The sequence below is a fragment of the Stegostoma tigrinum genome, chromosome 24, assembly GCF_030684315.1.
Source record: "Stegostoma tigrinum isolate sSteTig4 chromosome 24, sSteTig4.hap1, whole genome shotgun sequence".
Lineage (NCBI taxonomy): Eukaryota > Metazoa > Chordata > Chondrichthyes > Orectolobiformes > Stegostomatidae > Stegostoma > Stegostoma tigrinum.
This window is the reverse complement of record NC_081377.1, coordinates 32,757,623-32,771,557: the sequence shown is the minus strand read 5'-3', so window position 1 is coordinate 32,771,557 and position 13,935 is coordinate 32,757,623. Positions and strand designations below refer to the sequence as shown.

The 13,935-nt window shown below is 45.4% G+C and overlaps 1 protein-coding gene across 2 annotated transcripts in view; it reads left to right on the top strand.

Moving 5' to 3' along the window:
- The first annotated feature begins 11,121 nt into the window (after positions 1-11,121).
- LOC125464965 (AT-rich interactive domain-containing protein 1A-like) overlaps positions 11,122-13,935 on the top strand; it is a 128,335-nt gene continuing 125,521 nt past the window's right edge. For both annotated transcript variants that reach the window (XM_048557942.2, XM_048557940.2), the window contains exon 1: positions 11,122-12,506. In XM_048557942.2, the coding sequence (XP_048413899.1) occupies positions 11,499-12,506 (1,008 nt within the window). In that variant the 5' untranslated portion in view covers positions 11,122-11,498. The remainder of the gene's footprint in view (positions 12,507-13,935) is intronic.

Below are 13,935 nucleotides of genomic sequence, written 5' to 3'. Positions count from 1 at the left end.
GTGATACTGAGGTAGTATTGCGGTAACAGAAGGGCAATGCAATGGTGTGCTGTATTGGAGGGCAGTACTAAGGGAATTCAGCACTTCAGGACATGCCATGTTGCAGTTAAGATGCTGCATCCAGACCTCATCTGACCTCTCAGATAGATGTAAAAGATCCCATTACATTATTTCAAAGAAAAGCAAGGAAATTATCTTTGGTATCCTGGCCAATGCATATTCTTCAACCAACACCTAATGGTAGGTTGCTATTTGCGAATTGGCTGCCATGTTTCTTACATTATGATGGTGACTATGCTTCAAAGGTACTTAATTGAAGGCAAAGAACTTTAAATGCCCTGAGGTGTTGAAACAAACCTCATGAATACAAGTCAAGATAACAAAGTGTAGAACTGGATGAACACAGCAGGCCTAGCAGCATCATAGGAGCAGGAAGGCTGATATTTTGGGCCTAGACCCTTCAACAGATTTTCTTTTGTTTTCTATCTTTCCAATTCCCTTCCTCATCCTTACTTTCTATCCTTCTCCAGCGGAGATTAAGTGCAATAGAACACCACTAATAAATCTGGATTCTTAGGCTGATTTTAGCCTAACCAGCATTTTCCAGATCTAATAAATATTAAGACCATAAAATACAAAGCAAGGAGGTTATGCTAAACATTTATATACACCAGGAATACTTTAGTTGGAGTATTGTATCCATTTCTGTGCTATGCACTTTAGAAAAGATGTCAAGGCCTTAAAAGACGGTGCAGAGGAAAGGCCAGGGATGAGAGATTATTTGGAAAGGCTGGACAAACTGGGATTATTCTTCTTAAAATAGAGAAGGAAATGGAATAGAAATATTACAAACTTGAAAAGCTTTGATAAAACAAATGTGGAAAAACTGTGCCACTTGTTGGTAACCATTAGACTTAGATTCAAGATATTTAGCAAAAGAATCAAAGGACAGATGAGGAAAACCTTTATTCACATATGACCTGTTATGATCTGGAATGTACAGCATGAAAGATTGATTGGAGCAGAGTCAATAATAAATTTCAAAAGGGAATTGGATAAATATAAAAAATATACAACACTGTTAGACTGGATAAGAACCAGCAGCACCCCCCCCCCCCCCCCCGCCACCACAACCATCCCCCCACCCTCCAGGTCTATCTGTCATGATCCATGATATTGTGATATCTTCACCTTTTAATATCACAATATTTTCACACTAGATCTCACCGAAAGGTATGAAATCTTCTGGGAGAAGTGAATAGCATCCATCTATCTCAGAAGACACTGGACTCCGTCTGGGGTTTATGTCATTTCTGTATTGAACTTTATGTGTTGTGGTTGTGAGTCTGAATTGCAACTGGCTGTCCCTTCTACAATTAGCAAAGATGAATAGCATGGGCTCTTTTCTCTGTCATTTCTATTCTCCTCTGCTTTTCCGCACCCTTCTCATTTCTTTTTTCCTGACCTTCTAGACAGTGGTGTGGACTTCCCACGCATGAACTCTAATTCTAGTTATCTTGAGGTCTTATTTACAAATATCCTTGTATCACAGATGTAGGCAACCAGTTGATCCCATGACAACAGCAAGCTCACCGTAAAGCATGTTTTTCGAAATGCGGCTGTCATCTATTTATTTCAAATGACAAAGCCAGAAAATAAGATAAAATCTAATGGCTCAATGTGATGAATCAATTTCAAAAAATTCCCTCTAGGTGATCAAAGCTAATCTGAGAGACCACTTTGGGCCTGATAATTCTGTGTTGTGCCTACTCTTTATTACAAGATGATTTTTGTGCCAACCTGAAACAGCTCTACCTCTGATTTGTAGAGTGAATTCAATATCCAAGATGCCAACCTGTTTCAGAGGCCCACAATTTTCTGGGAATAAACTATCTCCTCCAAATCAAACTCACAACTGGCCTTATGGAACTTAAAATTGTGACTTCAAGTCCTAATAACCTACTTACCTGGAATAAACAATCAACTCAAACACAATCATCTTCATAATGCTTCATCAAATCTTCCCTAAGTCAAATGTAGAGTATATGTTCTTTTTTGCTATCTTAAGAGCTGGCTAAAATTATTTAAACTGAAGAATTAGTCTAGCAGCCTTCGTCTACACCTTTTACAAGTTTCAAAATCAGCACCGTTTGGGAAGCCAAAATTGCACATTGTCTTCCAAAAGATGCCTAGCTAAGACTTTGTACAAGGACAAAATGTTATGTCGGGTCTTACATTCAATTGCCCAATAAATGCACCCCAATTCCAGCTACATTCTCTAGCTACTGATTCATATCACGTCAAATTACTTCTGAAGATAGATTGATCAGAACTTGAAAAGGAAAACTATCACAAGGCTGCAGGAAACAAAACTTTGACTAATTGGATAACTATTTCAAATGCCATCCGTGCACAATTGACTGTATGACCTCACTCTGCACTGTTTGTTGATCTGATTCTATGATTTCTCATTTCCCTCATGCCTCTGTTTCCTACCTCTGCATCTTTCTTTCATTCCCTGTCTGTCTGTTGCAATCACTGAGGTCAAAACAATGGATCCTGGCCTGATTGCAACAGACTGTGGGAGAGATTGTTTGCGAGCTGTTTCGCTGGCTTACTGCCTTTCCTCAGAACCCCAGTTGGAATGCCAAGGTGTCAAATATGTTAGCCCAAATATTGGCTGGGAGATTTCATCACAATGAAAATAACAACATATCATCCAATATATCCACACAGACCAACACTTCTGTGTGGATGCCTGTTCATTTCATGATGTCCAATTGCTATGTGAAATGGGTGGAGTGTTAAAAGTTAATTGGCAAAATCCACAAGGGAGCTTCGCTACAAAATCATATGGACCTTCAGCTCAAAATATTGGCTTGATTCAGAGGCACAGCCCTGGAATGAGCAAGTACTCCCAAAGTGCATTTTCACTAACATAATACTAAATGTAAGGTTCGGGCTCCCATGTAAAATTTCAACTTATATTCAGTACACTCTTAGATTTTGGTCCAGTTCAAGTTTCACTGAAGAACTTGAGTGTATTATCAAGGTTGAGAACTCAGTGCAATGCTTCACTTTGAGAAAACACATATCCCAAGTGGAGCGTTAGATCTAGATGCTGCCTACTCTGATGAATATAAAATATTTTGTATTATTATTCAAAATGTGCAGGCTGTTTTTCCTGAAATAATATTCAATGCCATGAGATGCAGATTAACTGGTACTGTTCTATGTTCTATGATCTAACTGCTGTTTGTTAGTTTGATTTCACTGAATTTCAAAAAAGTGGAAATTGCATGCTGCTGGAATTGAGCCAAAACCTGGGTACAGAACTCGCTACATGTGTCTAATGAAACTGGCACTAGAACCATGGGAAATTAGCTCACTAGCTGCACTTTTTTTTTCGCCTGAGACCAAGAAGAGCTCAATGATCTCATTGCATTGGAAGAGATGACCAGAAATCAAGTTTGGTCATTCTTACTCAAGCCAAGATGGGTGAGCAGAATCCAGTAGGAAAGGGATGGGAATAGTGGCTAACAGCTATCTTTAGATTTAATGTGGAGATGAGAAATTTCCTGCCATACCTGGTTCCATGTTAAAGGAAGTAAAACAATTCAACTGTATGTTTCAGGAGGCAGCCTTCAACGATCTCTCCAGACAACATTGACTTGACTACCCAGAAACTAAGAATATTAACCACAGTTCAGTTACACAATTTTGAGTTGGAGCTTTCAAACAGAGATTAGGTTCTTGATGTACATGTAAAATTTACCTGAAACAACTTAAAATTATGCTGGAAGTAATCTTGCCAATGTGTATCACTGCAATGTTATCGGACAGAATGTTATCAAATATATGATAAAAAGTTTAGTCAAAGGGGTATGTTGTAATGACCATTCCAATGGAGAAAAGGCAAAGAGATTTAGAAGTGGAAGTTCCAGAGTTTCTGACCTGGACAATGTAATGCACTGTAGGCAATGCAGGTGCGATGAAAATTTGGGAGTCAATGCAGTTCAGCGAGGGCAGGCCCGATGGTGAATGAGCTTTGTGCACTAAGCCAGAGCAAATCAGAAAAGATCATTTCAAATACATGGCATAGAAACAGGCCATGAGGCCAGAGTCTATGCCAGTGTTTATACTTTGCTCAAGTTTCCTCCAATCTTTTCTCATCTATATTTACCAGCAAGAACTAGTATTTTCCTTCCACCAAATATTTTTGTCTAGATTCCCCTCAAATATATTTATAATATTCAATTCAAATATTCCCTGCAGTTGCATGTTCCATATTCTTAACATGCTTTGAGTGAAAAAGTTTCTTCTGTATTCCCAGTTTAATTTCTTGATCGCTGCTGTATATTGATGGTCTCTAATTATGTTCTTTCCCACATTTCCTTTATGTCCAGTCTATCAAAACCTTTCACGATTTTAAAAACCTCAGCCCTTTTTAAAAGACTATATAAGAGATAAGGCACTCAGCTTGTCAATCCTTTCCTGCTAAGTGTACACATGCATTTCTGGTATCAAACTTGTAAATTTTCTCTGCATCCCGTTCACTACCTTCATCCATTTCCTCATAAAAGTATGAATCTAGTTAGTGCCCTAATGCAGTCTTACCAAAATCTGACACTTTATCCAACCTCCTGACTTTTCCATTTTAGGGGATGATAGTGTTATGAAAGATTTAGTTCAAAATTAGATAATGACCAGGGGAGTAATGGAGTTGCATGGCTAAGGAATGGAATGATATCATGACATCAGTCCTTTTGAGATTTAATTGTGGAAAATTTTAAAGCTTGTGCCATTTGACCTCAAGAGCACATCCTTTACCAATATGGTAATGGCAGATTTCCACCGTGGAACATGGTATTTGCCATTTTCATAGAATCATTGAATCTCTACAGTGTGGAAACAGGCCCTTTGGCCCAACAAGTCCACATCAACCCTCAGAGCATCCCAACCAGACCCATTCCCCTATAACCCACCTAATCTATATATCCCAGGACACACCAGGCAATTTAGCATAGCCAATCCATCTAGCCTGCACATCTTTAGACTGTGGGAGGAAACTGGAACACCTGGAGGAAACCTACAAGACACGAGGAGAATGTGCATACAGTACCTGAGGGTGGAGTCGGCCCTGGGTCCTGGCGCTGTGAGACAGCAGTGCTAACCACTGAGCCACCGTGCCGCCCCCAATCCAGCAAACTAGAGACAACAAAAAGTTAATAAAATGTGAGGCTGGATGAACACAGCAGGCCAAGCAGCATCTCAGGAGCACAAAAGCTGACGTTTCGGGCCTAGACCCTTCATCAGAGAGGGTCTAGGCCCGAAACGTCAGCTTTTGTGCTCCTGAGATGCTGCTTGGCCTGCTGTGTTCATCCAGCCTCACATTTTATTATCTTGGATTCTCCAGCATCTGCAGTTCCCATTATCTCTGACAACAAAAAGTTGATGTTTCAAGTCGGGACCCTTCTTCAGAAATGTCAACTTTCTTGGTCCTCTGATGTTGCCTGGCTTGCTATGTTCCTCCAGCTGCACCCTGTGTTATCTCAGACTCCAGTATCTGTAGTTCTTACTATCTCAAACAAAAGTTGCTGGAAGCTCAGCAGCTCTGGCAGTGTCTGTGAAGAAAAAAATCTGAGTTAATGTTTTGGGTCCAGTGATCCTTCCTCAGAACTGATGGTAGCTGGGAAAACTTCAGTTTATATGCAGAAAATAGGGAGGGGAATGGGGAAGGGAGTAACTGATAGGATAGAGCCCGAAGAAAGAGAAGAGCTGTTAGATAGACAAAGGAGTTGATAATGACCTGGTTAGGAGAGTGAATCATTGTTAATGGGGAGTGTTGGTGACTAACAATTGGTAGTGTGTAATGAGATAATGGGAACTGCAGATGCTGGAGAATTCCAAGATAATAAAATGTGAGGCTGGATGAACACAGCAGGCCAAGCAGCATCTCAGGAGCACAAAAGCTTGTGCTCCTGAGATGCTGCTTGGCCTGCTGTGTTCATCCAGCCTCACATTTTATTATCTTGGTAGTGTGTAATGGCAGGTTATGTGATAACAAGGCCTGATGTTTGGAGTAGGGGGCTAGAACATGGGTGAGTTTAGGCCCTAAAATTATTGAAATCAATGTTGAGTCTGGAGGGCTGCAGGGTCCCCAAGTGGAAAATGGGGTGTTGTTCTTCCAGCTTGTTTTGAGCTTTGCAGGAACACTGCAGCAAGCCGGAGACAGAGATGTTTGTCAGGGAATAGGGTGTTTTTCTTGTTTATATTCTGTCCTTTTTTTATATCTCACTCTTCATTTTTGGTTTAATCTTTTCACTCCTTATCACTCTTATTTCATGTCCATCTTATCCTTTGTCTTCATTGCTTCACATTTCTCACTATTTCCTTTGTAATTTTACTTACTTGCTCTCTAGTTTCCCTCCCCTTCTTCTTTTGTTTCCTTCTCATTTTCTTATTTTTTTGAGTGATTTTCTCAACTTCTCTCTTTCTCTTGTTATGATCATTGCTTTTCTCCCTTCTTTCTCCAGTCTCTACCTTTGATCTCCCTTTATTTTTCCATTTTCCCCAACCCTTTTCCTTACTATTTTCTCTATGTCCTTTAATTTTCCATCTCCCCTGTTATTTTATCCTTACTGTCTCAGCATTCTTTGTCTCCTCTATTCAGTTCAATGTTCTCTGTTTTCTATTTCCAACACAACTCTTTCCTATTCCATCAATCTTTACTTCTCTCTCCTAAATTCCCACCACTTTGTATAGCCCAAACATCCTTTCTGTCTTGAGCTTTTCTCTAGAACCATATCCTTATCTCTTTCCCTTTTAACTCTATTTTTCCTGTCCTAATCCATTCTCCAGCAGTGTCCCCTTTTGAGACTTGATATTTCTCTTCATTTCCTTCCACTCCCTCTTTTCCTCATCTTCTGGACACATCCCTTTTCAACCCATCACCTCTTGTTTTCTCTCCACTTGAAACTTTAAATATGATTACAGGGTGATATTTAATAAGTAGAGTAGTTCTGGAATGAAAAAATGAGGGGAAGTTTTTATTCGATGCTAAACATGATATGACCACTAGCTGAGATTAGAGGATGTAATTCTGTGTGTAATTTATTTCTGAGTTTTCTAAATACATTTTTCTATTTTTCTGATTGTAGAGACTGCAGGTAAATGACAAATTAATTTCAAAGAAATGAAGAGATAGAGAATATAGATGTCACATTGTCCTTGGAAAACAAGAATCTGGATAAGTAGATAAACATCAAGAATCCAGGGATATAGATACACTAAATATATAGATTAATTAATAAGACAATTACAATAAAATAAACCAAGCGCTGGGGTTAATTTTTAGGAAGATGGAATTGAAAAGTAGTGGAGTTATGTGAAACTTACTTTGAATCCTGATCAGGCCATGCTTCTTGGAGTATTTGAACACTTCTGGTTGCCATGTTATATAGGATATTGATCAATCAGGGAGGCACACAAAATATTTACAAGAATGATATTGGAACTGAATTATTCTGATCAGGAAAGATCAAACATAGTGCAATTCTTTTCTCTGGAAATGGGAAGATTTAAGAGGTGTTCTGATAGGAATGGATTTAATAGCATACATTTGCAAAAGATATGTCAGGCATGGCAACACCTGCACCCATAAGTATGATGTTCAGCAATAAATCTAATAGGGAATTCTGGAAAAACTTATTTACCTAGGGAATCGTTAGATGCTGGAACTTGATACTACAAAGCATATTGCAGCAACGAGTACAGATACATTTAAGGGGAAGCTAGTTAAGCACATGAGAAAGAAAGATGTAGAATGCTATGTTTATAGGAACCCTGGTGGGAGGAGACTCATGTAGAGAATATACACAAGCATAGCCTGTTGTGCTCATTTGTGTTTCCATACTGTAAGTATTTTGTAGTACATGTTCTTCAATTCTGAGAAAGGGTACGTTCATGAAACATTCACTAATCATTGAACAGTTCCACAGTAACATAGGAATAGAAATAAGCTATTGAGCTTTTAGGATGGTGGGGTTGAGAGTTCCAGACTTCTATTAAGTTTTGTAACTTGCAACCAATTCTGATCTAACCTATTCTGGACCCACTGAGCAGAGATGCTGTTATTAAACTCCAGAAGTACCCACTATTTGTGGACTATGGTCTAGACATAAAGCAGGTATTTGAAATATTGTGCTTTTATCCTAGATTTCACACTTGAAGTGAGCAGGGTTCTTTCATGGTAGGGAGCAGAGGGTTGAAATTGAGGACCTCTGCTGAACATTTATGGAAGATGGAGTCTTGGTTTTGGGGTGAGGGAATGAATTGGAGGAGGGGACAACTGTGTGCAGGGGAGAGTAGGGATCATTGTTGGGACAATGCAATCACTGGAACAGGGGAAACGGCATGAGGGTCCATATTGAGGAAAGAGTTTTCAGTGTCAGGGACGGAGAGAGTGGGGTTCTGCACGAGTCTCTGGTCGTTGAGAGCAAGTTTTGTGCTGAGGAGAAAGTCTTATGAAATGGGGCTCCACGGCGTGAAAGGAAATCTCAGTGTCAGGTTAGTTGGTTGAAGTGTTCTCAGAGTCGGGGCATGGGGCTACACATTGGGGAAGAGTATTGCCGTCTGAGTCAGTTAAGAGAAGCAGGGTCTGTGGAGAGGATAGTGAGGTTCAGTTTTGGGGTCTTAATGAGAGATGAGTGGGTTTCAGATTCAGAGAAGTGGGGCCGGTGTCGGTAGAGAGGGAATTGGTGTTGGGATCTCAATTTCAAGTATCAATGCAGTGATACTTGGTACTAGGATCTTAGTATTGGTGGAGTAGGGTTGATGTTTGAAGAGGGGATCAGTGATCAGTGATTAGGATTTGGTTTGGGGGAGAGGTCAGAATTGATAAAATGGGGCTCAGTATTGGAGTCATGTCACGGGAGTGGGGCTTTTGTGTGGGGGTCTTGTATCAGAGAGTGGGATATGGTGTTGGGGTCTCAATGCCAGGGGAGTAGGGGCTTGGAATTGGAAGACGTGGTCAGTATTATGATCAGTATTCAGTGTTGGGGTGCCAGTGACAGGACAGTAGGTTTCAGTTGTTGACTTGCTCACTGAGCTGGCTGGTTATCATACAGAAGTTTTGTCACCATACTAGGTAGTCTCCACGGAGGCCACACTGATGATGTTACCTAGAATGGCAATGAAACATCTGTATGATAACTAGCCAGCTCGGCAAGCAAGTAACAACCTTATCCACAACCTGAGCTACAAATACTCGCAAGAACCATAAGACCTCTCAGTGTTGGGTTTGAACATCAAGGGTGTAGGAACTAGTAGTGGTGTCTCAGAGTCAGGGTAGAAGGATCTTGTGTTAAAGGTCTCAGTTTCAGATGCATTGGGCTTCATGTTGATAATCTCAGCATTGGGCAGTGGAATTTGGAGTTGGGGTCTCAGCCTCAGGGGAAGGAGAATAGTATTGGAGTCTCTACCAAAGAGTAGGTCTCTATGTTGGGGTCAGTGTTGGGGAGAGGATCTTGGTTTTGGGAGGGTTGGTTAGGATCAAGACAATGGGACTTGGTGTTGGAGTTTCAGTGTTGTGCGAGTGGGGGTCTGTGTTGTGTTGACAGTTTCAGGGCATTGGGACTTTGTGTAGGGGTCTCAGTGTTGGTGGCTAGGCCATGTGTGGGGGTCTCAATGTTAAGGGAATGGTCTCAATAGCAGGGAGTGGAGTTTGTGTTGCTTTCTCAACATATGGGGAGTGGGCTCTGTTTGCAGTCTGTGTTTGGACAGTACGCTCTGTATCGTGGTCTCAGCGTCTGGGAGTGAGCTCTGTGTCATCGTCCAAATAACAGGGAAGTAATCTCTGTGCCAGGGTCTCAATGTCAGGAGATGGGTTCTGTGTTGGGGTTTTGATGTCTGGGAGTGGACTATGCTTTTGGGTCTAAATGTTGGGGTAGGTATTTTGTGTCTGCGTCTTAATGACAGGGCAGTATGCTCTATGTGATGGTTTCAATGTCAGGGAGTGTACTCTGTCAGGGTCTCAGTGTCTGGGGAGTACACTCTGCGATGGGGTCTCAGTGTTAGGGGAGCGTTCTCTGTGTTGGTCTCTCAATGTAAGGGAGTGTGTTCTGTGTTAGAGTCTCAAAATCGGGGAGTGTACACTGTGTCAGGGTCTCAATGTAAGGGAATGTACTCCGTGTCACGGCCTCAATGTAAGGGCGTGTAGCCTGTGTTGGGATCTCTGTTAGGGGAGTGTACTTTGCATTGGAGTCTCAATGTAACGGAGTGTGGAGTGTATGAGTGTCTCAATGTTAGGAGAGGGTATCCTGTGTTGGGGCGTTAATGTTAGGGGAATGAACCCAGTGTTGGGGTCTCAATGATAGCGAAATGTACCCAGTGTTGGGGTCTCAATGTTAGCGAAATGTACCCAGTGTCGGGGTCTCAATGTTAGGGGAGTGTACCCAGTGTCGGGGACTCAGTGTTAGGGGAGTGTACCCAGTGTCAGGGTCTCAATATTAGGGGAGTGTACCCAGTGTCGGGGACTCAGTGTTAGGGGTTAGTGTACCCAGTGTTGGGATCTCAATGCTAGGAAAGTGTACCCAGTGTCAGGGTCTCAATGTTAGGGGAGTGTACCCAGTGTCGGGGTCTGAATGTTAGGGGAGTGTACCCAGTGGGTCTCAATGTTAGGGAAGCGTACCCACTGTTGGGGTCTCAGTGTTAGGGGAGTGTACCCAGTGTCAGGGTCTCACAGTCAGGGGAGTGTACCCAGTGTCGGGGTCTCACTGTCAGGGGAGTGTACCCACTGTCAGGATCTCACAGTCAGTGGAGTGTACCCACTGTCAGGGTCTCACAGTCAGTGGAGTGTACCCAGTGTCGGGGTCTCACTGTCAGGGGAGTGTACCCAGTGTCGGGGTCTCACTGTCAGGGGAGTGTACCCAGTGTCGGGGTCTCAATGTTTGAGGAAGCGTACGCTAAGGCTCTCAATGTCGGGAGTGTTAGGGAAGAGAAACACTCCCTTATGCTGACTGACGGAATATTCTCCCTACCCTCCCCCATCCCTGGCCCCTCCCCCAGGCCGGGCTCCGCTCCCCTCCCCCTCCCCCTCCCGCTCCGCTCCGGGTTTTGCCGCCGCCCCCCACACAACATGGCTAGTAGTTCTGTCAGACCGCGTGTTGCGCTGGGCCCGAGGCTCCGTTAGACGGGCTCGGGCTGCCGTGCTCACCCACACCCAGCCATGCGGAGCGGCAGCGCCACCGACAACGGCACCGGCAGTGCGGCCGTCTGAGCGCCACCGCCCAGGGCAAGTCGGGGAGCCGAGAGTCAGCAAGCCGAGCGGCCGGGCGGGGAAGCGAGCGAGCGAGCCTAGCGGCCGAGAGTGGGAGCGGGTATCGGGGCCGCCGGGCCGAACCGAGCCAAGCACTGGGAGGGAGCGACCCACCGAAAGCGAGCGAGCGAGGCGAGGCCCAGGGGTGGGGGTGGGGGATCGCGCGGGGCGGCGGGCAGCAATGGCCGCTCCGGTCAGCGCCCTCAGAGACACCGAAATGAGCCAGGCCAAGGCCGGCGAGCTGGCGGCGCTGAAGCCGGGGACTGGGCCCGGCCCCACCGCCGAGCAGGAGCATCACCTGCCGGGCAACGGCTCGGAGCCCGGCGCCGCCGCTAGGGAGACCTTCAGCAACCACCGGCTGAGCGCGGCCCCGGTGCCGGGCGAGCACAGCGACGAGGACAGCGGCCACCCGCCGCACGGCGAGCAGGACGGGGCCTCCTCCTCAGAGCAGAGTAACGGCGGAGCGGGTTCCGGGGAGCCAGACCCCGGACGGGCTACTGCCACCAGCCTGGCTCTTCTAAGCGGCGACCAGAGATTCGACCATTCCAGCAGCAGCGGTGGTGCCGTGCCCCTGGGCAACGCGAACCCGGGGCCCAGTCCCGGCCCAGGCGCCGTGCCGCCTACCGGTTACGGTTACAACCATTACCGGGGCCCGTTCCACCAACATGGCGGACAACAAAGCCCCGGCATGGGGGCAGCGCTACAACCCGGCGGCCTCGACTCCTTCCAGCCCAACTCTCACGAGGCTTTCTCCGGGCACTACAACAACTACACCACGTCTTATCCGGCGGCCCGCAGTGGCTACATGAACCAGAGTTACGGCCTCAATTCGCCGCGGGCCGGGGCTGCTGGGCCTAAAGCCTTGGCCTCGGGTATGGTCGCTTCTTTCCAGCGCTTTGGTGGGCAACAGCAGCAGTCGGCGCAGGGCCCCGGCCTCCAACAGCATCAACAACCGCAGACGGCGTCCAGTACCCCAACCCTCAACCAGCTGCTCACCTCCCCGAGTGGGGCCCGGGCTTTTACTAACTATAACCAGGCCCACCAGGACTACAATAGCAGCCAGGAGCTGGCCAAGGGAGGCGAGCTGGGAACCCAGTTTCCCAGCTCGGGCTGGGCAGCAGCGCAACAAAGGAGCCACCATCCGCCCATCAGCCCCGGGAGTAGCGGGCAGCCTTTGCCTAGGACTCAGGTAAAAATGCTAACTAGTGGTTAACTAGTGTAACCAGGGGCGAAGAGTGGTGATGGCAGTGTTAGTTAATGGTTGGTGGTGTGTGTATGTGGTTGGGGGAGGGAGGTGGATAGGGCCGTGCTTGTGCTTCTCTCTCAATACAAAGAATCCGCTCTAAAATGGCCGGCTTTGTGCGAGTGGAGCAGCAGTCTCGGTATAAATTATGTAAAGTGAGGCCCGAACCCGAACTGGAAGAGCTGTTCTCCCTCCCTCCTTTATTTTCCCCACTTTTTTTCTTCCTCCTTTTTTTCCAACACTTCTTTCTCCCTCATTTCTCCCACTTTGACCCCTCCCTGTTCCCCTCCTCCATTCCACCCCAGCTGTCCCTTTCCTTTCCTCCTCACATCTCAGCTTCCCCCTCCCCGTTTCTCTCCCCCCTTCCCCTCACTCTCATTTTCCCCCCTCCTCGCTTTCCCCAGTTCTCTCCACCCCTTCCATTCTCTTCCCCCTGCCCCCAACACAGCTTTCCTCTCCCTCCCCAGTTCTGACCTCTTTTTCGTCCTCCTGCACCACCAGCTTCCCCTCACCTCCCAAGCTTTGTAGGCTTTTCACTTCAAAAAGTGTCCCTCCTGTACAAAAAAAGTCTGTAAAGGATTGGGTGAGTTTAGTTGAGCAAAACAGGTTGTGAGAGCACTAGGGTTTTGCTGCATGATCTGTGGCTCAGGTACTGGCTGCTCTCTTTGTTTTAGGATTTTGATCTCAGTGAATTTCTCTCCCCTTATTTAAGTGCTCGAGCACTGTTTGCTGCTTTGTCTGATTATTTTAATGCTGTTTATTGATGGACCTCCGTTACCGTTCCCACCTCCTTGTTTCTTTCTCTGTCTCCCCCCCCCCCCCCATGTTGTTTTTCTCGTCTCCACCGCCTCGAGTGCATGCAACCTTGAGTTGGTTCACTTTGCCAGTACTAGCTGGTACTAATGCACAGGCTGGTGATTTGAGTAAGTGCAGATTGCACGGGTTTGGGATTTGAATTATGGAGGTAAAATCCTTCTGTCAAAGCCAGGAGACAGTTGGTCTTAGGGTGACATGCTATCTGTAATCTGATTGGCTCTTCAGCTGCTGCTTCTGGCCATTTATAATTGCCTCTGATGTAATGGCAAAACAACCTGATTAGCTCATAAACTGGAATATGGTTCACATTACAACAGAGTGTAAGGGAGGGGGGAAAAATAAATACAGGTAATGGCCATTGTTTCACAGGCTTAGCTTGGAGAGGGCAAGAGATGCTGTGGAAACAGCTCCTGACCTTGAAATGCTGAGCAGCTGACTGCACAGGGACAGCACCACAAACAATATCGGCCGTGTCAGCATGCACAGCCCCATTGTGTGATGACAGGGAGCTTATGGGGGTTCTACATTCTAAGCACTGACCTTGGGCTGTAATTCCATA